The sequence below is a fragment of the Chiloscyllium punctatum genome, chromosome 44 (genome assembly GCF_047496795.1).
Source record: "Chiloscyllium punctatum isolate Juve2018m chromosome 44, sChiPun1.3, whole genome shotgun sequence".
Lineage (NCBI taxonomy): Eukaryota > Metazoa > Chordata > Chondrichthyes > Orectolobiformes > Hemiscylliidae > Chiloscyllium > Chiloscyllium punctatum.
The window spans coordinates 17176471-17200850 of record NC_092782.1 but is presented as its reverse complement, the minus strand read 5'-3'; the positions used below and the strand labels follow the sequence as shown (position 1 = coordinate 17200850).

The following is a 24380-nucleotide window of genomic DNA, read 5'->3' as shown; positions in this document are numbered from 1 at the left end:
TCTGTGTCCCACTGAGGAAGTAGCTCCTGTATAGGGATACAATCATCCATCTGGTGGCGACAGTTTTCTGATAGCAGAGGCAAGATAATTACTGAGGTGCGTAGGATTATAAGTGTAACTGATAGGTCAGAAGAAGAAAAATGAGAAAGTAGAGATAATGGAGTTGGCGCTTGTGCAGGCTGTTTGAGAATATCAGGGAGAAATTGGAAACCTCTAGTGAGTCTTCCCCTGAACTGTGCACTTCAAACAGTTCAGAATGAGACACAATCTCAAAATTCATCCTTCACTCTTGAATGCAAATGGAATAAAGTTCAAAATTGAAACAATGCAATAATACTGATTCGGTGGGTTAATACGTCTATTAATGTTTTCTTCAGCATCTGTTTTTTCTCTCTGGTTGTCTGTATGACTATTGCAGTGCCACAGGTGCAGAAAGGACACAGAAGCTGTCATCTGCTGGATACTACTGTTCAACCTTTGAGTTATCAATTCTTTTTTCTAGACAAAATGTTCCCTATGAAAGCCACGCAAGACTTCAGAAAAGATTAAAGGATTTACAGCGTAGACATAATGAATTCCGAAGGCTGTTTTTGGGGCCAAATTTTTCACCTACTGGCCTGTGTAATTCAACCAATTTTTTACCATCCACCTTCATGCAAGGCACAGAAGCAACGTGTATGAATGTTCAGGTACCTAACTTTAGTGTAGCTCATGAGTGATTGTAATCGGCTAATAATTGTCAATTGTAATTTTTTTTAGTTCATTTTAACGTGTGAATCATGCCAAGTTATTGATACTCAACATTCAGTCATTTATACATTTTCCTCATTAAGGGTTCATCATATTCTATTTCCCAGCCACCTGAGATCTAGAAATATTGAGGGTTGCTAATCTCTAGAGTTCATTCTCCAGTGTGAGATATGTTTTACGATGACTGGTTGTTGTAGTGTGTTTTGTTGCCTTTATCAATCACATTGTCCACTCAAATTCTTTTTTTTTCACCAAGCATTATTTGCAGCGCTTTAGGAAAACGGCAGTGAAATGGGACAAATAGATTCACCAAACCAATTGTACTAAATGTCTTGCTACTCTACTGCGTGATTCTATTAGAGAATAACTCGTGTTCAAAGCTCAGGGCAAACTTTAATAATTTACAATAATACACCAACAACTTAACTCTTTGTACCTTCCTTTTGATGCTGAGGCTTCGAATTCCCAACCTTTGTTCCAATTTGAAACAACTGAGTCAACGTTTTTTTCTTTTCAGCAGTGTTGAATCCATTCTTCCCAGTTGTGCATTGCCTCTGACTTTCAATCCAACAAAACTCTCAGCTGCCATTTGAGGCTAATTCCACAGGCACAGGATCTTAAACATTTTTCAGTCATGAACCATGAGCATCCTGTCCATTACCGAGACTACTTTCCTCTGTCTCTAAAACATTGCTTTGCATTTAGTCCCTGCCTCTCTGCCTTTGTTGCAGAAGCTCTAATTTAAATACTCTGGCTCTGGAGATCAGTATCTTCCTGCCATTCACCTCGACCATACTCTGCACACATTGCAATTCATTTAGAAAGCTGTCACATACAGTCTCACTAGCACTGCCTTCACCACCATCTTTGGCAATTCCCAACGGTTGTCCTTTTGCCAACAAATTGACTGAGATTGTTCACATTTTCATATCTTCCATAGACTCATTACCTATCCTCATTTAGTGATTTCCAGCAAATGTCACCCTTTTGCTTCCCCGATATCAGTTCAATCCTTGTGTTCCACTCCCTCATTTGGACTACTGGTGAGAGCTGCCCTGTGAGGAGAGATTGAGAAGAATAGGTCTGTATTTTCTGGAGTTCAGAAGAATAATTCACGGCCTTGTTGAAATGTTAGAAGAGGGCTTGACAGGATAGACAGTGACACTGTTTCCCTTGGTTGGAGAGCCTAGTACCAAGAGTCATAGTCTCAAGAAAAGAAATTAACCGTTGAGGTAAAGATGAGGATGAGTCAGTTAATGAGTATATTCAAGGTTTATGGATTTTTGGGCTGCAAGAGAATTGAGGGATAAGTGGGTATGGCACTGTCACTGAAGCTGAGCCATGTGCTTACTTGAATAAGCTTGATGGGCTGTATGGTCTACTCCTATTCCTGTTCTTATATTCATGTATCTGCCTTGCTATTTCCTTTTCCTTATATAACAAATAGTTATCTTTAAAAAGGCTTTTGGTTTCCTTCTTAATTTGCTGTGTTAGAGTGGAAGCATGGCTGTTGGCCCTTGATTAGAGCTCTGTAGTTATTGCTACCTCAGAACTTAGGACCCTAACATTTCAACTGCTGAAAACTGAAAGAACAGCAGATGCTGTAGATCAGAAACAAAAACAGAAATTGCTAGAAAAGCTCAGCAGCTCTGGCAGCACCTGTGGAGAAAAATCAGAGTTAACATTTCTGATCCAGTGACCCTTCCTTTCTCAAGAGTCACTCGACCCGAAACATTAACTATGATTTCATTTGGTGATTCCCTTCAGATCCTGACTCGTGCCCTCAACTTTGGGAAACCCTAGTCTAGGATTGGGGTAATAATCCCAAAGTATATGGGGTAGGTGAATGAGAAATGTATTCATTCAGCGATCCTAACCCTATCACGGGGTATTCTGTTCCCCAGAGAGCTGTCAGTGTTCGATTGTTGAGAATATTCAAGGCTGAAGTCAATAAAGATTTGAGTTCCAAGGCAATTGAGGATTATTGGGATAGAGTGAGGTTGAGGATCAGCCTGGAGGCCTGAATGGCCAGCCCCTCCTCCTGTTTCATTAAGGAAGTTATGTTCCCAAAATGTGTAAGGAATTGTTTAGAGAAGTCACCTGAGCACCAGAAGGTAGATGTTTCCATTTTACAGTTCCTTACTGTGAGCTAATTATACTACAGAAACTGTACTCACCAGGCTCCTGCCTCTTGGAACTGATCATTCTCAGTGACTAATAAGGGTAACACACTATTTAAGTACTCATGTTGAAAAATTGGCTTAAAACAAGTTGACGTTTTCTTTGATAAGAGCAAATTACTGCAGATGCTGGAATCTGAAACCAAAAAAGAGAAAATGCTGGAAAATCTCAGCAAGTCTGGCAGCATCTGTAAGGAGAGAAAGAGCTGACGTTTTGAGTCTAACTGACCCGTTGTCAGTGAAAGTATATTTCATTAGAATTGTTTCTCTACATTAATATAAGCATGACATAATAGGTTTGTGGGTTCTTGATTTCTATTAAATCAAACTGAAAATTCTCAGTGGTAAAGCAGTCTTGATGGGCTGAATGGGCCCACGTTCTGCTCCTGTGTCTAATGGAAGATAACTGAGGATAGAAGCCACCTTTATATTATATAGGATGGTTCTGTTACTTATAGGAAGAGGAGCGGGCCACTTAGCTCCTCAGCGGAGGCAAAGCAGTTATCCCTGAAATCCTAGTTGCCTGGGGACCCTGCCCTGTTATGTAACATTACTGACTGACAGTTCTCAAAGCAAGGCTGTGAAGGTGCCACTTTTTGGATTAGATGCCTTCCATTGTTCTAATGAGCTAATTATTTAGATCGTTATTTAAAGAGCATAAAACTGATTATAGAAGTATCATCTTTTGAAAGTGTTAAGCAGTGTTTTATAATTGTACACCTTTTCAACATTGCCTTGACCTTTCTCCCTTCAAGGAAGAACAACATCAAAGAGAGTTGTGTCTGCTCCGCAAGCGATTGGAGGAACTGGAGACCAATCAGAAACAGCAGTTACATGAACTTGGTGCTCTCGATTGATCCGATGTTTACAGAGCTGTGAGACTTCAAATATCTTTGGATTTATTCTGTTCTTGTTTGACGTGCAATCATTTGTTTGGTGCCAGCAACTAATTGCAGTTTTGAATTTGGAGCTAATTGTTTACAGGTTGAGCACACCATATGAAACATGTTTACATGAAGCTGCAGAATATCTCAATTCTTTACGAATCACTTCTTGTGCCTTGATGTAAATTCTGATCTGAAAGCCCAGTGTGTTGATTGATGAGCTATAATAATATTTCTCTACTTACGGTCATCCTTTACCCCATTTCCACCTTGTGAATGAGATTTGGTCAGGATTTTATGAAGGAGCATTCTTCCGTCTTTGCAACTCTGCATTTGTAGAAGTCCAAAGAGAGATTAAGCAGTGTTGGGAAGTCTGTAATATGCTGCAGAAAAGCTGTTTTTCCAACTTAATGTATGAGGCTCTGAAAATATACTTAGCAGCTGGAATATTGTAGGTACTTCCAGTTATTCTGCTTCCTTAATCCTGACATTTTACCAAACCTGGGGGTCAGTTAGACAATTTACACTTAACTTTCTAGCCTCTGTATTAAGATACCTTGCAAATATAGTCCCTGATAGCTCAATTGCTTAACTTTGTTTTTGGGTAATTCCAGCATGAAAGAAGAAAGGGAGTAGGTTAGAAAGCTGCTCCTTTTCCAAAGCACTGATGATCACCACTCAGGTCAGACACAATTCAGTCAGACGTAGGAGAATTAGGAGCACTCCCTCTCCCTATCAAAAACCAGTGACATTGAGCATGGAAACATCTATTGATCCAAAAATAGGTGGAGTTTTACACTAAAATAAAACAAAGGACTGCAGCTGCTGAACAATTGAAACAAAAACAGAAATTGTTGGGAAATTAGCTAGTCTAGCAGCATCCATGGAGAGAAAGCAGAATCAACTTTTCAAATCCAATGACCTTGGATCCAGTTCTGATGAAGTATCACTGGACTCCACATTGACTCTGCTTTCTCTCCACACATGCTGCCAGAGCTGCTGAATGTTTCCAACAATTTCTGTTTTCATTACAGATAGAGTTACATTGGATAGGGTATCAAAGAAAACCACATTACGATCAGTAAATAGCGATTAGGTACAGATGGGTTGTGATCTTGATTGAATGCTGGAATAGAATTAAGGGGCTGAATGGCTGCCTCATGGCCATTTTGTTCTTTAGTGCCTTTTCTAAGAAAACTTGAGATTTTGTTTCAATTTTCCCTGTATTGGAACAGAGAAATTCTCATTCCAAATATCAATTTACTTTCTCTTCTGGAATAAAGAGGTGGCCTGCCTTCAGGTACACAGTCCTGCTCTTTTTAACCAGCTTTACTGAAGTGAGATGTGTTCGTGTTTTCTCTGCTTAATCTGAGGTTTGAAAGCAGCCTTTTAAACTACACTTGGAAAAACAAAAGAAGATTAGACTCAAACACTAAATGCTGCTGAGGTTTTTAAAGTTCCCAAATCTAAACCTTAGATTTAGAATTAGATGTGGTGGAGGGAAATTAAAAGGGAGAAAAGTGAGATTTGTGGAATAAAAATTGTTGATTCCCAAGTTTCTTTCTGCTACTTTGAAGCAAAAAAAACCATTCATGGATTCATGGCTAAATCCAGTGTTCCTGCACAGAATGGGGCAAACTAACACCAGATAACAGTGATGTGGAAGTGCAGTGTTGGACTGGGGTGGACAAAGTTAAAAATCACACAACACCAGGCTATAGTCCAACAGGTTTATTTGGATAGTACAAGCTTTCGGAGCACTGCTCCTTCATCCGGTAACTAGTGGAGTAGGATCATAGGACACAGAATTTATAGCAAAAATTATAGTGTCATACAAAGATGCAATATATTGAACAAACGGTTCACATTAGTGTATGATGTAATGATCTTTTTTTATAAATTCTGTGTCCTATGATCCTACTCCATTAGCTACCTGACGAAGGAGCAGTGTTCTGATAACTTGAACTTCCAAATAAATATGTTGGACTATAACTTGGTGTCGTGTGATTTTTAACCAGATAACAAAATACATGAACACACAGTGACAGGTTGGCCTGTGAATGTAACGTAACAGGAAAACAAAGCTCAATTCTTAGCAACATTTAACAATACGTTGTTCTGCTTAGTTTATTTCTCCTTCCTGCATTTTATAAAAAAAAGTGTATACAGTACTTCAATTATATATTGAGTCTTATAGAATTTCTACACAAGACCCGATATAGATTTATTCTGAAAAATGCATTATGCTTGCAAATGTAGAAATGGTCTCTGTTTGATTGTGGTGATGTGTTTGACTGTTCAGAAGTTTACAGCTTTATTTATTTTTCTACAACTACTGAATTATGTCAGTGTGTCTGTAAATAATCGCATTAATTAAGCTGCAAGTTCACACATTAGGGCCTGTGTTCTGTTAAGTAAGTGTTGGCACAGTGTAAAAAGCCCTTGCCAAGAACAACAGCAATAGTGGTTATGTGTTGTTAAACTTTATTTTCATTTTTATACATTATTATTCAAAATGTGACATTTTACAAAATATATCTAATTTATTATAAATTTCCATGAGAGAATTTTTCAACGTATTTCTCATTTTATTTCAATATTTTTTAAATACGTGATTTTTCTATTGCTGTTCTTTTTGTACAAGTCAAATATTTAATTAATTGCTGTGACTGGAAAAAGTATCACTTACCCATTGACATTGTAATACTTTTCAAATAAACACTTTGCACGCTGTATGTATTGTGTGTGTTTTTTATTCACCGTGGGACATGGACATGCCTGGCTGGCCTAGAATTTATCACCTGTCCTTAGTTACCCTTGAGAAGGTGGTGGTGAGCTACCTTCTTGAACCACTGCAGTCCATGTGCTGTAGGCTAACCCATAATACCCTTGTGGAGGGAATTCCAGGATTTTGACTCCGTGACAGTGAAGGAATATATTTCGAAGGCAGGATGGTGAGTGTCTTGGAGAGAAACTTGCAGGTGATGGCGGTCCTGCAATTCTAGATAGAATTGGTTGTGCACTTGGAAAGTGCTGCATAAGGATCTTTGTCAAATTTCTGAAGTGCTTCTTGTAGGTGGTGCATACACACTGGTGCTACTGAATGTCACTGGTGGAGGTGGAGGATGTTTATGGATGTGGTGACAATTAAGCCGGCTGCTTGATGGTGTCAAGCTTCTTGAGTGTTGTTGGAGCTACACCCATCCAGGCAAGTGGGGAGTATTCCATCACACTCCTGACTTGTGCCTTGTAGATGGTGGACAGGCTTTGGGAATTAGGAGGTGACTTACCCTCTGCAGTATTTCTAGCCTCTGACCTGCTCTTGTTACAACTGTGTTTACTTGGTGGGTCCAGTTCAATTACTTGTCAATGGTAACCCCTACATTGTTGAAAGTGGGTGACCCAGTGATGAAATACCATTAAATGAGAAGGGTTGGTGGTTAGTGTGTCTCTTACTGAAGATGGTTATTGTCTGGCATTTATGTGGCGAAAATGTTCCTTGGCAGTTTTCAGCCCAAGTCTGAATTTGTCCAGGTTTTGTTGCATTTGGATATGGAATGCTTCTGAGGAGTTGTGAGCAATGCTGAACATTGTTCACCAATGATTGCACATCACCACTTTGTAATGAAGGGGAAGGCATGTGTATATATGACTGGAATCAATGTTACAGTAGGAAGATACACTCCAACCGATTATGGAAAAAGCCATCATCAAATGTGGGCTACAGTCTGCTACAGCGTGTGTAGCTGAAATGTTAAATACCACTTTAGAATATTAACCCTGACTAGCAGGTAGACTGTCACAGAGAAATCAGGATGACAACACATCTGTCCACTCACTTTGAATTTGAGACAGAGGTTTAACTACCAGATGTCCAGCTCACCCATTTCCTGATGGGTGGGTCTTGTGACCAGGTTCAGAGGTCTTAATCAATGCAGCCACAATACTGTACTGTGCTTATTGTAAACCAGCAACACAGAAAAGATTTATCCCCTGCAGTAATTTTTAAACATTTGAGAGGCCAAGAACAATTTAAAGTAAAAAGTAATACACTTTATGAAATAAAGTTAACAGAATAATTAATTAACAACTATTTACAACTTCTCTCTAACCTATCTTTTACTTTCCCTTCTATAATACTAGTCCGATAAAACTCCCAATTACGATTTCTTATCTCAAAATCAGGTAGCTTTCAGTTTTCTCTGTATTCTGATTCTTGGGGATTCTGCGTCACAGGTTACTGATCAATAAAGGTACCTTTTAAGAGAACTATTTTTTCAGACAGTCTTTACATGCTGGTAGCTTGGCAGTTTTCCTCTCAATTGTTCAATTTTCCCTGGTCTTGTACCCCCCCCCCAAAGCATCATTGTGTCATTGACTTTTAAGATTGTCAATGCTCTAAATTCAAACTGGATTGGAATTTGGTATTTTTTGGGGTATAATTTAAACTGATTGGCCTAATTCGAATATATTTTGTCGTTTCCAGGCAACTAGCTACCCCTGTAGCTGGAGCACATGTTACATTGTATCTTTCTTCAGAACACTTGGCGCTGTCAGGTAGTTTTTGCTAGCTTTTAATTCTCTTAAAGGTATAGTACACGCACATCTTCATAACAATTGTGCAGAGCACAATCACTGTGCAATTTAGAATGATGGTAAGCATGATGAAATTCAGGGGGTGTATTCTGCATGGATATTTGTGTTCATCATAAATTTGGGGTGGTTTAGTATTAAATTTCCTGGTGAACTCTTTATAGGACCATTGCTATTCCCAGCAGTTAAGTCACTGCTTTCACAACTTCCAGTGACATGACCAAGGACCTGTGTTTTTGCAGGGAATGGTTTGGTTTACTGGGTGCTCGAATATTTCCAAATGCCTTGATGTTAGAAGTGAGACATATGGGGCATGGTTTCTCTCTTGGGGCCATTGTTTTCACAATCAAGACAAAATCATCATTATTTCATGTCTGTCACATTTTGGGCATCACATTGATCCCAGGTCGCGACAACACATTGTTACAAATGAGCGGTTTTATAAGGTTACTCATTTCTGCAGAACGTTGATAACCGTGTGCTGTTTGTGGTGAGCACCACTCGGGTTCCTACTGCACAGCGGCAGTCTGAAACAGTGAGCTTCACTGTCATTCAAATGTTTGGAATATTTCACCCTTCCGATTTATTACTTCCAATTCTACAGGAAAGATGTTGTTAAACTTGAGACGGTAAAGAAAAGATTTACAAGCATGTTGCCGGGACTGCAGGGCTTCAGTTAATAGGCTGGGCTTTCTTCTCCTGGATTATGGGAGTCCAAAACTAGAGGGCATATATTTAAGGTGAGAGGGGAAAGATTTAAAAGGGATCTAAGGAGCAACTTTTTTTATACAGAGAGTGATGCGTGTATGGAATGAACCATCAGAGGAAGTGGTGGAGGCTGGGACAATTACAACATTTAAAAGGCATCTGCATGGTACATGAATAGTCCAGGTTTAGAGGGATATGGGCCAAATGCTGGCAAGTGGGGCTAGTTCCGATTGGGGTGTCTGATCAGCTAGAATGAGTTGAACCAAAGGATCTGTTTCCAAACTGTATGACTCTATGACTGTATAATCTGAGGTAGGTGGAACGTTCCTGGTCCAAAAGTTAACAGCCTTAGGTGCTTCAATGAGTTTGTATGATATACAGGAAGAAATGATTTGATCAGGGTAAGAAATTATCTCTCAGGAAGGCTTTAATGTGCCCCAGTTCAACAGCAAGCAAGGTGAATAAATGGCTCTAGGTCCTACTTACAAGGGTAAGAATAAGGCTCATCCTAATGCACATGGTACAGTGTGAATCCCAGTTTCAATGTTGGACATGCACATGGATATTAGTGAATTGAGGGGTGTGTAGATTAGGTGAAGGAGACCCACTGCTTGTGTCTTTTGATGAATATAGCTGAATAGTGCTGCTCAGAATTGTTAAGGAGGCCATCCAGCTCATTGTGGTTGCATTGTTGGTTTGATGGATTTCCAAAAGGCATTTCATAAAGTGCCACACAATAGACTTCTAGAACATAGAAAAGTATAGCACAATGTTGTGCCGAGGATTAATCCTAATGTAAAATAAAATAACTAAACCTACACACCCCTCAATTCACTAAAGTCATGTGCGTGCCCAGCAGTCGCTTAAATGTCCCTAATGACTCTGCTTCCATCACCACCACTGACAATGCATTCCATGCATTCACAACTCTGTGTAAAGAACCTACCTCTGATGTCCCCTCTGTATCTTTCTCCTAATATCTTGAGCGGGACCTCACTCAACACTGACCTCCAGGCAAAAATACTTTCTATCTATAACTTCCAGGCAGAATACGTTCTATATCTGCCTTCTGTCAGTCAACCAATTCTGAATCCAGATAGCCAAATCTCCCTGTATCCCATATTTCCTGACTTTATGAATGACCCTACCACAGGGAACCTTATCAAATGACTTGCTGAAGTTCATATACACGACATCCACTGCTTGACCTTCGAACTGTCTTGTCACCTCCTCAAAGAACTCAATAAAATTTTTGAAGCATGACCTGCCCCTCACAAAGCCATGCTGCCTGCCTTTAATCATGCTATGCTTTTCCAAATAGTCATAAATCCTAACCCTCAGAAATCTTCCCAAAACTTTGCTGACCACAGACGTAAGACTGACTGGTCTGTAATTGCCAGCGATTTCTCTATTACCCTTCTTGAAAAGAGGAACAACATTTGCATCCTTCCAAACCTCTGGTATGACTTGTGTGGAGAGTGAGGAAGCAACGAACTTCACCAGCAGCTTAACCTTTCTCACTTCCTGGAGCAGCCTGGAATAATTCTGGTCTGGCCCTGGGGACTTATGTGGGTGAAGTTAGAGCTGTAGTTCTAACGATAATGACAATGGCAACTTGGATATTGTACTTGACCAGGTGATAGGAAACAATGAGCAGTGGTGAAAACCTGTTTTTTTCAGAATGGTGGTAATATACAAGGGTAAGTGCTAGGATTCCCACTTTGTCCTGATATATATAAATGACTTTGGCATTTCGGGCATTATGTCTTTTTCAAAATTTGTGAATAATACACAACTTGGACTTATTATGAACCATGAGGGGGACGATGTAGAACTCCAAAAATACATTGATAGGTTGGCTGAGTAGAGGAACACAAATGAAATGTAATGTTGAGAGGGGTGAAGTAATTCATTTTATTAGAATGCCAAAATGTAGTGAATTAAAAAGCACAATTCTAAAGCAGCGCAGAAGCAAGAGATCTGGGATAGATGTGCATAAATCATTAAAGGCAGCAAGGCATGTCAAGGGAGTGCTTTACAAAGTGTACATTGGTTTTGGCTTTATTAATAGGAGCATAGAGTATGAGAGCAAAGGGAAATAAAAACTGCTTTCTCTTCAGTCTGGCCATCCAGTTCTAGATACCACATTTAGAAGCAGTTCGAAGGTATTAGAGTTTTCAAAAAAGATTCTTGAAAATCTCACCAGCAAAGAGCAACTTCCATTTGATGGAGATATCATGAGATGAATGGATGATGTAGATGGGGAGAAAATTCCCACTGATGGAAGGATCAACCTGACAGCATTCAAGATAATTGGCAAAAGAGGCAGTGGTGATATGGGAAAAGTTTTCACACCATGGGTGGGATCTAGAATGTGCTAAATGAGAGTGTGAGGGAGACAGGTTCAATTCATTTCAAAAAGGAATTATCTGGGAAAGGAATAATTTGCACAATTAACTGTGGAAGCTGAGAGGAATGACATAGAATGATTGCAGAAAATAAAAGTTCATTGTTTTAGGAGTAACATTAGCTTGGATAGAGATCGCTTGGCACAAAATCAATTATTCATAAATGTCTCTATTTCTGATTGACCACATTGGAAGACATGACGAATGTATTGGTTGGGTGTGTGGCTGCAGCAGTGCTTACCACACTTCCCTCCCCAGATGTTAATCGGCCTATAGCTTCCTTTTTTTGCAGCACCATGTTGAGCAGACCATAATTCGTTTTGGTTTATTATTGCTGAAAATGTGTTGCTGGAAAAGCGCAGCAGGTCAGGCAGCATCCAAGGAGCTCCTGAAGAAGGGCTTATGCCCGAAACTTCGATTCTCCTGTTCCTTGGATGCTGCCTGACCTGCTGCGCTTTTCCAGCAACACATTTTCAGCTCTGATCTCCAGCATCTGCAGTCCTCACTTTCTCCTTTGGTTTAATATTGTCTCACATACCTAGATACAGTAAAAAGTTTTGTTTTATACACAGCAAATGCAAATATACAAAGATCACAGAGTGATTGAACAGATTGAGGCTGCAGAGAAGGTGCACAATGTTACGGCTGCAGAGAAAGTGCACAAAAAGCAAGATTAACATTAGATTTGAAATTTGAGAGGTCCATTCAGAAGTCTAATAACGCTAGGAAGGAAGCTGTTCTTGAACTTGTTGGTACGTGTGTTTAAGCTTTTGTATCTTCTGCCTGACGGAAGAGCTTGGAAGAGATTATAACTGGGATGGGAAGGGACACAAGCTTATCTCTGAGGAGGCACCTGCCCACGCCTGGGGAAGACCTGGGGATTTGATTGTAGCAGGATGGAGCTATGCCACTTTACAGATTCCTGTACATGTTTGAGCTGAACACCGGGAGTGGAATCTCTCTGATTGATAAGCCTCTCGGCTGATCTGCCATGTGGGGTGTGCTGCAGCACATGCAATAGCCCTCTGTGGCAGATTGGTTACAGACAAACATTGACGTGGAGGCTGCTGGGTCACTCAAACTCATGCCTGGCCTGATTACTCCACATTATCACTTAAATTTGGTAGCCTTTTAACACCGTCACTGTGTTAAACAAGGTCCTTGTGACCTGGGAGATACAGTTATGGGCAGCAGATTGACTTGTCCTGCAGGCTGCTAGCAGGGGTCATAGTCATAGAGATGTACAGCACAGAACCATACCCTTTGGTCAACTCATCCATGCCAATCAGATATCCTAAATTAATCTAGTCCCATTTACCAGCATTTGGCCCATATCCCTCTGAACCCTTCCTATTCTTTTACTCTTTCAGATGCCTTTTAAATGTAATTGTACCAGCCTCCACCAGTTCCTCTGACAATTCATTCCATACACGCACCACCCTCTGCATGAAAATGTTTCCTCTTAGGTCCCTTTTAAATCTTTCCCCCCTCACCTTAAGTCTATGCCCTAGTTTTGGACTCCTCCTACCCTGGCTAAAAGACCTTGGCTATCCAACACTGCAGGGAATAGCTCCAGCCTACTCAGCCTCTCCCATAGCTCAAACCCTGGCAACATCCTTGTAAATGTTTACTGAACCCTTTCAAGTTTCACACCATCTTTTCTATAGCAGGCAGATCAGAATTAAACACAGTTTTACAAGTGGCCTAACCAATGTCCTGTACAGCCGCAACATGTCCTTCCAATTGCTATATTCAATGAACTAACCAATGAAGGCAAATGCTTCTTCACCACCCTGTCTACCTGGGTCTCCACTTTCAAGGAACTATGAACCTGTATTCCAAGGTCTCTGAGGCCAAAGCAAAAGACGTTCATGGCTCTGGAGCTTGACAGCCTCCAGCAATGGGTGTCCACTTGACCTTTACGGAAGGTCTTGTTTCAGGAGTCAGCAATGAGCTGTTCTGAAAGCCTGAGAGACTGGTCTGAACCCCCTCAAATTTAGGGTGCTGGTTCTCTCTATTTCCCTTCTTGCCCCCTTGTGGTGAAGTTCTCTGTCCATTCCCTCTGTCTTGAGGAGTGGCTAATGATTGCAGAGAGACCGTTGCTGTGAATGTTGTTGCTAGTCTTGGTTCTGGTTCGGTAGTTATGTTGTTTCTCATCAGTGCTCCTCTTGGAGCTGTATTAGCTGCAGTGAAGATTGAGAGCAGGAAAATCTGCAGCAGACAGAATTCCTTCCAAAAAGTTGGGAATCACCTGTGAGGTCTTGAGGCCAGGCTAACAGAATAAACATTGTGAACACAAACCTTTCACACAGGCAGAGAAGCAGGTATGTAGCCTCACTGTAAAGACCATGAGTACTCTCATGTTACTGACCTTGGCAAGTTCTGCAGAATCTAAGCTGCTGTTAAATAAATTATTTGGTTAAAGATATTTTTCTAATCAACTGATAGTATCACATATTATTACGCACCTCTGGAGCTGGTGGATCTTGGCCCTGGGCCTCCTGGCTCAGAGGTAAGGACACTACCGCACAAACCCTCTTTCAGTTTTGAAACATCATCCTAATAAGGAGTAGAACTCTGGACGATCACATTAAAGGTCCCCCATTGGTCAGATAGACGGAGGTTATTGGCCTGAAACATGGCTGTACTGTTTGATTACACACGCCTTTGAATAACTAACTCCAAACGGGTGACAGCTGTGCTGTGGGGTCATGACCAGTTTCCAACTTGCAAGTTTTCAGGTCTTTAATGCTCACTTTTCCAAACCTTCCCCACCAGACCTCCGCCAATACAGGTGACATAGCTTAGATTTTACCAGATTTCTTGCAATAGTCCAGCAGTTTCCAATCTTCTTAAGCACAAGCCCACTTATAGGTCATTTGGCCCTACTAGTCCACATCGACCCTCCAAAGAGTAACCCACCAATACCTTATCCATTCCCATACCCTATCCTACCCTACATTTACCCCACACTAATGCACCTAACTTCCACATTCCTGAACACTATGTGGCAATTTAGCATGGCCAGTTCACCTAACATGCACATCTTTGGATTGTGGGAGAAAACTGGAGTACCTGGAGAAAATCTACACAGAGAGTTGCCTGAGGCTGCAATTGAACCCAGGTCCTGGCGCTGTGAGGTAGCAGTGCTAACCACTGTGCCACCATGTCACCCTTTGATATGAAGGCGCAGGTGTTGGACTGGGATGGACAAAATGAGAAATCACACAACTCCAGGCTTTGGTCCAACAGGTTTATTTAAAATCACAAGCTTTCGTGGCACAGCTGACATACTGTGACAGCAGATGTCCCTGTAGGAGATATTTGAGCACATTTAGATATCAATGAGTACATTTACATACTTCCATCAAAGTGGATGTGACATCATGTAATAAATGCATAAGGAGGGCGATCAGGAGACACAATGAGCCTAAACTATTTATATCAGTGAAATCAAATTGACAAGGTTTACAGAGCATGTTTCAGAACACAGTAACTGATAGAGGAAGACCAATCAGTGAAAACAGCAACAGAAAACTGTACTCCATCCTCATTGGTCAGAATCAATAACACAAATAATTTTTTTAAAAACACAGCTATTAATCCCTAAAAGATGAATGGATGTCACTGAATTATGAAGTACACTGGCAGGTAGGTATGGCACCCGATGGACTTCAACAATAAGGTGATAATAGTGCATTGATGCTGGAGGGCACTGTGCCCATAGAGACCTGGACACGACATGAACAGGAAATGTTTAAAGGGATATGGGCCAAACGCTGGCAAATGGGACCAGTTCAGTTTAGGAAACCTGGTCGGTATAGACAAATTGGGCCAAAGGCTCTGTTTCCATGCTGTGATAAAACATACACACTACAATGGTGTTTGGGGAAGGTAGTGGCAAAGTTAGATAAAGCTAGTAATATGGGGTACGCCCAGTGGCTCAGTGGTTACCACTGCTGCCTCACAGTGTCAGGGACCTGGGTTTGACTCCAGCCTTGGGCAACTGTCGATGTGGAGTTTGCACATTCTCCCAGTGTCTGTGTGGGTTTCCTCTGGGTTCTTCGGTTTCCTCCTACAATCCAAAGAGGTGTTGGTTAGGTGAATTGGCCAAGCTAAGTTGCCATAGTGTTCACGGATGTGCAATTTACACGCATTAGTCAGGGGTAAATGTAGAGTAATGGGTTTGGGTGGGATATTCTTTGGAGGGTCAGTGTGTACTTGTTGGGCTGAAGGGCCAGCTTCCACCCTGTAGGGATTCTATGATGACAGGTTGACCCAGTCCTTTATTTCACTGGTACAATGTGATAAGCAAATTATGGCAACATCCATCCAGATGATACTGTAGATCGAACTGAAATACCCTATTTTCATGAATTGATTTGCCCGTGATTAGGAAGAGGTTTGTGCATTTTTTTACTTATTCACCATATCTGGGTGTCGCTGGCTGGGCCAGTATTTGTTACTCATCACTAATTATCCTGGAGAAAGTGGAGGTGAACTGCTTTCTGCACTCCTTGGGGCATTGCCCTGGTTGATGCTGTTGGCTGTTCTGTTTGTGTTACCCTCAAGCAGTCTGAAGCTCAGTTTGGGCCAGTGCTAATTGGGTTTTCAAACTGTTAATTTACTCAATTTCACAATGTGGGTCATCATATTTTCTAACTTAAGTTTGCGCACTTTATCTATTTGTCCCAAGTAACCTTTTTGATTATTTTCAAATGACCTCCTTCTTTCCTGTGTTTCAATGGGGAGAGGGAGTTGTAACTGAACCTTGAGTGACATTCACCTGGCATACAGCAGCAGTTGTCAGCGTAAACTGTGATCATCCAATAAAGTTAATGCTTAATAAGTAGCTGTATCTCTGCTGGTACTGATGGTCGGCCTGTGTCGCTAATCTCCATTGATTGTAGGGTGTACCAGAGGTCAATAACTGTCAATTGCAGGCTGGTGCCATTTAACAATCAAACAAATCAGTAATTAGACTTTCATATCTAGTAATAGTCTGCTATCACTAACATTATAAGTCATTGTTTGTGATTCTTGTAGTTAGTAAAATTAGAATATTAAAAAGACAGAAGGTTACAGGTGAACACATACATCAACTGTATGCAAACATGACAACTTCTATTTGCTTTTTAATTAATATTAACACTTGTGCAAAAACACATATTAGCTTAAATATGGATCTTTGATCCTAAAAGTAGCAAATACAGTTGTTTTCCTGTATGAAAGCAACAGAATATTAGATCTCTTCAAGTTAATGAGAGAGTACTAATGTGAAAAAGGTACTCTTTTTGAAGTGAACAATTATTTATATGTTTTGCAGAAGATGAATTTAGTAAACATGACAGAAAATGTACAGTTTTCAAGATTAAAGCAGGAATCCTCACATAATTACCCTAAAAATACATTCCAATGAGTCATGATTGGGAGGTCACATTTTGTTCTGCTGTGTCTGATTGAACAGAGCATGCGAATAATCTCTCACAGTTACCAGCTTGAACTAAGGCACATTGGTCACCAATAGAAGCCCTGATCACATGGGTGAGGCTGCACATTGGGTAAATCAGACAACAGCCTTTCTCCTCGAGGTTCAGATTTGCTTCAAAGTGTTTTGGTTTCTTCATTACGCTCTCAGAGACCACCAGTGCCTGGAGAGGGTAACACCTCCCGAGATCCCTTTGTGGTTGCTTCACGTGTAGCATTTACCCCAGAGCATTTGTTCACTCCCATCCACACTTCGATTTGCTGTCAAAGTATTCCTTTATTTTGGCAATGGCCTCATTTATATCTTGCATATCTTCATTCTCCAGTTTATCCAACTGCAAAGCAAATTCAACAGTGATTACATTATAAGTTCAAATCGTAAGCTGACTATGTATGAAATGGACAGTGACGGATGCACTATTTCTTACCTTCTCACTTGGGCCTATATCTGAGACATGTCTCCTGTTATTGAGGTGTGTGCTGCCATTATTTAAATGAAGTAAACTGTACCTCTGCCTGACCCCATCAATGGAGATCATTAATATCAAAGGTTATCAGAGGTTATTAATCTCAAATTGGCACCCACCTAACCTGGGACACTCTGACTTGGGTGAGACAGACAGCATTTATGATTAGTGGATCAAAGTATTGCTAGGTTTGTGGTGGCACATAAATGAACACAGAAACATATGAAATCAGAGCTGAATGAGGCTTTTTGCCTCGGGCCTATTCCGCCCTTCAATATGAAAATGATGTTTTTTGAATTCCATATTCCCATCCATCCCTGATAACCTCTGATTCCCGGCCTAACAATAATCCATCCATCTCAATGACCCCAACCCTACCACTTTCCAATGTCACACTGCCCTCTGAGAAAAGATCTGCTGACTAATTGTAAGTCAAAAATCACACAGCACTGGGTTATAGATAGGATTGTGAAGAAGGTGTTTGGTATGATTTTCCTTTATTGGACAGAGCATTGAGTTTAGGAGTTGGGAGATCGTGTTGCGGCTGTGCAGAACGTTGGTTAGGCCACTTTTAGAATATCGTGTGCAATTCTGGTCTCCCTCCTATCGGAAGGATGTTGTGAAATTTGAAAGGGTTCACAAAAGGTTTACAAGGATGTTGTCAAGGTTGGATGATTTGAGCTTTAGGGAGAGAATGAATAGACTGGGGCTATTTTCCCTGGAGCGTCAGACGCTGAGGGTTTTAGATGTTTATAAAATCATGAGGGGCCTGGATAAGATAAATAGACATGGTCTTTTCCCTAAGAGTCGGGGAGTCCAGAACTAGAGGGGATAGGTCTAGGTTGAGAGGGGAGAGATTTAAAAGGGACCTCTAGGGCAACTTTTTAATGTAGAGAGTGGTGCATGAATGGAATGAGCTGCCAGAGGAAGTGGTGGAGGCTGGTACAGTTACAACATTTAAAAGGCATCTGGATGAGTATATGAATAGGAAGGGTTTGGGAGGGATATGGCCAAGTGCTTGCAAATGGGAGTAGATTAGCTAAGGATATCTGCTCAGAATGGACGAGTTAGACCAAAGGGTCTGTTTCCATGCTGTACATCTCGAGGACTCCATGACACTAGTCCAATAGAATTATTTAAAATCACAAGCTTTCGGAGTCCTGCTCCTTCCTCAGGTAGCTAGTGAGAAAGAATACATCAGACACAGAATTTATCAGTAAAAGATTAAAGGGCCAAACAATTTAAGTGATGTATTGAACAAACCTAGATGGCTATGAAGTGTTTAATCAGTTAGAATGGAGATTGTGGTTTTGATTGATTAATATGTAAATCTCAAAATTTCTTTCAAGTCACTGCCCAACATAATAAGGTTTTATCAGTCTAAAGGTAACATCTCAGATCAGACAATGCATTTTAGGTTTGAGGCCTTGTCTTGACTCTGTTTGTGCCTCAACCTGGAATTAGGCTGGTTTTATTTCCAAAGTAGATGACATTTATACTGATAAATCCTTAAATTATCTTGGGCAGTGACTTGAAAGAAGTTCTGGGATTTACATATTAACCAGTTGAAACCTGCTTCTTCATTCTAATTGATTAAAGACTTAATAGCCATCTCAAGTTGTTCAATACATTCCCCTAAGTTGTATGACCCTTTGATCTTTTACTTATAAATTCTATGGTGTATTCTCTCTCATTAGCCGCATTTGGAAGGAGCGGCACTCTGAAAGTTTGTGGTTTCAAAGAAACCGGTTGGACTATAAGCCGGTGTTATGTGATTTTTAACTTTGTCCACCCAGTCCAACACCGACACCCCCACATCTTTGCTAAATATGAACAGTACCCCCTAGTTCTGGATTCACCCACAAGAGGAAACATCGTTCCAAGTCCATGTTGTCTAATTCTTTATAAACTTCAATCAGTTGTCCCTCAGTCTCCTAACCACCAGTGGAAACAACCCCAGCACTGTATAACCTTTCCTCTTAAAACCACCCACTCATTCCAGGTGGTCAATCTTGTAAACTACCTCTAGTGAATTTACATCCTTCCTTAAATAAGGCGACTAAAACTGCACACAGTATTCAGGATGTATTTTCATCAATGCCCTGTATAAGTGAAACATACCCTTCTTACTTGTATGTTCAATTCCTCAGGTAATAAAGGAGAGCAATATTGTAATGACTGGCTGGACCTGCATACTAACTTCTTACGATTCTTGCCCTACAACTCAGGGGCCCCAGCACCATGGAATTCTAGTCATCCTCATTGAACTAATTCTTCCTATTAAGTTGAACACTTCACGTTTTTCTACATTATATGCCAGATTTTTGCTCGCTCACTCAATCTATCCATATCAGCCGGCAACTTTCTATATATATCTGAACCACCGATATGAATTGCAAGATGTAGAAACCCCAGGATAGATCCCTGCAGGACCCCACTTGTCACATTTTAATGACAGGGAAGAAGGTTTTCGAAGATTACAAAGGGATCTTGATCAAATGGGTCAATGGGCTGAAAAATATTAGATGGAGTTCAATGTGGATAAATGTGAGGTATTGCATTTTGGTAGAACAAATAAGAGTAGAGCTTATACAGTTAATGGTAGTGCCTCAGGTAGTGTAGAACAGAGAGACCTAGGGGTTCAGATACATAATTCTTTGAAGTTTGAATCACATATAGACAGGGTGGTTAAAAGGGCTTTTAGCATGCTAGCCTTCATTGCTCAGAACTTTGGGTATAGAAGTTGGGAAGTCATATTGAAGTTGTACAGGACATCAGTGAGGCCTCTTTTGAAATACTGTGTCTGGTCACCCTGTTATAGGAAGGATATTATTAAGCTTGAGAGGGTTCAGAAAAGATTTACCAGGTACGGAAGGTTTGAATTATAAAGGCTGGATAGGCTCAGACTACTTTCACTGGAGGACAGGAGATTGAGGCGTGACCTTAGAGTTTTATAAAATAATGAGGGGTATTGATAGGGTTAACGGTGGGTGTCTTTTCCCTAAGATTTCAAGACTATGGGCACATTTTTAAGATGAAGTGAGAGAGATTTAAAAAAGACATGAGGGGCAATTTTTTTTTACACAGAGGCTGGTTCGCGTGCAGAATGAACTTCCTGAGGAAGTGGTGGATGCCAACACGGTTCCAATATTTAAAAGGAACTTAGACAATTACACGAATTGGAAAGGTTTGTCGGGATATGGACCAGGAGCAGGCAGGTGGGATTCATTTAGCTTGGGATTATGTTCAGCATGGAGTGATTGCACTGAAAGGGTCTGTTTCCGTGCTGTCTGACTCTATGACCTATTTGTACATACTGTCTGTTTTCTCCGAGCCTTTCACCTTTGCCAATATGTAACCCCTTACGCTATGTGCTTCTGTTTTGCACAAAAACCTTTGAAGTGGTACCTTGTCAAATAAAACTATGGAATGTATAACGGTTGAGGCCATTGCCACAGAAGGAAAGCCGTACTATCTCTTACCTGAACTGAGTACCTGTAGATGTATTTCCCAAGTTCAACCATAGCATCCCTTTCTTTAAATTCATTTTCATGCTTCTGAAAAAAAAGAAAAAATATTGTTTAAACATTTGCTATCCTGAGCAGTGGGATGAAGTGAGTGACAAACTGGGAATCTTGTGTTTTAAAACTCATTTTCATTACCTTTGACTCCTCAGTGAGAAAGCTGGCCATTTCCTCCTTGCTCACTGGTCCCATCTCAGCAAGCTGGCGGTAGTAACCTTTCACTTCATCCTGGTAGTGTGGGATATCTCTAGCATAAAGCACTTTATTGGTTGGAGAGTGCTTCAAAACAAAGACATTTATATAAGTTTCTTTCAAAAGTTTCAAGGACTTTAAGAATTTAACACTGATAAGTGTGAGGTTATGCATTTGGAGAGGTCTAATAAGGGGAAGATATACACAATGAATGGCATGACCCTGGAGAGTAAGTCCATTAGTCCCTGAAGGTGAGTGATTTGGACAAACAGGGGCAGCGATTCCCTTGATAAACTTCTGGAAGACTTCCTCTAAATTTCTCTTGAATGAGCTGCTTCTGAAAAGAGTCAAAAAAAGTGTGGAGCTGGAAAAGGACATCTGGTCAAACAGCATCCGAGGAGCAGGAAAGTCCACATTTCGGGCATAAGCCCTTCCTGATGAACAGCTTATGCTTGAAACGTTGACTCTCCTGCTCCATGGATGCTGCCTGACTGGATGTCCTTTTCCAGCACCACACTTTACGACTCTGATCTTCAGCATCCACAGTCCTCACTTTCTCCTGCTTCTGAAAAGACTACAGTGATAACCGCATGTCTCCAATGACCTGTCATACGTGTGGGATATTAGAGTGAAAGCCACCTGAAATATTTTATTAATACTAACTCCTTTTATTCTTTAAAACGTGCGTATTTGTATATATATGTTGTGAAAGTAGGAAAGATAGTGCACTCCTCGAACAGTGATCGCATCAATTTGCTCAGTTTACCGTCTCATCCAAAAGGTGACACTTCCACCTCACCTCACCACACTAGATGGTCAATCTGGATTATGTCTTAAAGACTCTGGGATGGAACTTGAACTCATAACCTTCAGATTTATGAAACAGGAATGCTAGGTACTGAGCCACAGCTAAAAACAGTGAATATGTCATACCATTTAAACCTAACACTAGATTAAAGGTGGGATGCAGACAATCAAACATTGTTCTGATTGAACAATGAGTTAATCTTGAGGGATGATAGACCTACCCCTGTACTGATATATGTCAAGGCACGGGTATTAGCAATGTCTCTCACCCTGAACCCAATAACTTCCTGCTGATGTGTTTATATCCAGTCAATATAGAAATAAGCAATATTAGGAAAACAAACCAACATGAGACAGTAGAGTATGGAAGGGCTGCTTCTGCTTGTGAGAGAGGGTCTACACAGAGATAATGAGGAATTTCTCCCCACAAAGGGCTATGAACTGCAGTGGTCTGTCAATGCTGGGTCGCTAAGTATATTCAAAGTGAAGACAGCCTGATTTTTAATTGTTAGGGAATCAAGGGAAAAGGCAGGAAGGTGGAGTTTGTTTCCATTTGTTTCCTTGCAGATTGCAGTGCATTCTCAGGCCACAAGACGTAGCCTGGGGCCTCCCTGGATCCATCTCCCTAACAATGGCCAGAACCTTCCCATATCATTTCACTGGGCCCCTGGCTGTGGCGTCCTCTTCTGAAACCCTTGCTCACACTCGACAGCCTGGCTCTGCATGTGTTTGCTGCAAGTTGGATCACAGGGTTTGCTGACAAGGTCTGACGGTTCCAATTGGCTGAGCCTTCACTCAACAGGACCACTGGCCATTCTGGGTCACACAGCACCCACTAACAACTCTCCACCCACCTCCTGCCTCTTTCTCCTCCTCTCTCTCTCTTCCTAAATACCTTCACAATTCCCAGATCATCTCCCTCCTCCACACCTAGTCAGGGGCCATGGAACATTGTACAAATATGCCTTTCGAAAGCCACTGCACCTCCTCCCAGTCCCTCAAATGGAAGTGAAAGGGATGGAAACAATGTGTACCAGCACCACTAATCCAGAATCTGGTTTCCAGCATCTGCAGTCATTGTTTTTACCACGTTGATTTTAACCCTACTGCGAATCCTCTTGCAAGGATGCCTGCCTTGAAGAAGTTTTCCTCCTCTCTCTACAAGAATCTCAGGAAGTCCCTCTCTCACTTCAACTCCCAGGTCATTTCCTCTGCCCTGAAGTTCTTCAACCATGTCCTGAAACGGACTCGCTACCACAGCCACATTCGCTTCCTCAGTGCCTGCCTCCGTAACCAACTCATCCCACACGGACTCCGGACCACCTTTAAACCAGCAGAGTTCGGACCCGAACAAGACAAACTGTACAGACTACAGATTCAAAAACACCAGCAATGGCTCTCCTTCAAGATCCTTCGCTCCACGCTCGCAGCAATGCGCTGGCACCTAACCTCTCTCCAGTCAGCCCTGCCTCAGCTGAGGGCCACACTCTCTCAGAATTGCAAAGGATCCACTCTGTACTACATCCTCAGAAGAATTCATACTCTCAACAAACAGTATTTCAATTCCATCTCAAACATCAAAAACTGTAAGTACAACAAACTTTTATCTACCCACCTCCATAACCAGCACTCCTCAAACATTCCAGAAGATTTCCCCGGCCTCTGGAACTGGTCAGACACCATTAGCCATGCGGCTGGTGCAGCTGCCACCCCCACGCTGATTGGTGATGTCACTTCTGCCGCCATGGCCACTCCCATAACCACTTCCGCCTCTTACAATTCCTCATGCATCACACGTGATATCACTTCTGCCCATCACATCATCGCTGATGTCACACGCTCAGTGACTTCCGCCACCCCTACTGCCGTGGTCACCACCACTTCTGCCCCCACCAACGCCACTCACCTGCATTCCGCTGACATGCCCCCCACAGATCCCACTGTCACCATCCCCGCCCCCCAGAATCCTGAGGGGAACACCATCACACCCACTCCAGTTACCGGCTCTGCCCCCACTCCCAGCTCCACACCCACACCAGATCCCAGCTCCCAGCCCTGCCGAGTTTTTACCATCCCTCCAGACCACCCCCTCACTGAGGACGAATGATCAGTCCTCAGCAAAGGACTCACCTTCATCCCCCTCCGTCCACACATCAATGAATTTAATACACGTCGTGATGTCGAACAATTCTTCCGTCGCCTCCGCCTCCGAGCTTACTTTCACAATCAGGACTCCCGCCCACCTTCCGAGGACCCCTTTGCCCACCTCCAACACACTGCATCCACCTGGACACCCCGCGCCGGCCTATTACCTGCCCTCGGCCTCTTCATTTCCAACTGCCGCCGGGACATTAACCGCGTCAACCTGTCTACCCCACTC

At 41.6% G+C, this 24380-nt stretch overlaps 2 protein-coding genes across 4 annotated transcripts in view; one reads left to right on the top strand and one right to left on the bottom strand.

The window, feature by feature from the left end:
• Positions 1-6547, top strand: part of cep83 (centrosomal protein 83) — a 46239-nt gene extending 39692 nt beyond the window's left edge. For all 3 annotated transcript variants that reach the window (XM_072562360.1, XM_072562359.1, XM_072562358.1), the window contains 2 exons: positions 503-689; positions 3686-6547. In XM_072562360.1, coding sequence (XP_072418461.1) covers positions 503-689; positions 3686-3787 — 289 coding nt within the window. In that variant the 3' untranslated portion in view covers positions 3788-6547. The remainder of the gene's footprint in view (positions 1-502; positions 690-3685) is intronic.
• Positions 6548-14762: 8215 nt separating this feature from the next.
• plxnc1 (plexin C1) overlaps positions 14763-24380 on the bottom strand; it is a 129740-nt gene continuing 120122 nt past the window's right edge. The window contains exons 32-34 of the mRNA XM_072562355.1: positions 21140-21280; positions 20960-21034; positions 14763-17345 (exon numbers count right to left, since the gene is read on the bottom strand). Of these exons, the coding sequence (XP_072418456.1) occupies positions 17247-17345; positions 20960-21034; positions 21140-21280 (315 nt within the window). The 3' untranslated portion in view covers positions 14763-17246. The remainder of the gene's footprint in view (positions 17346-20959; positions 21035-21139; positions 21281-24380) is intronic.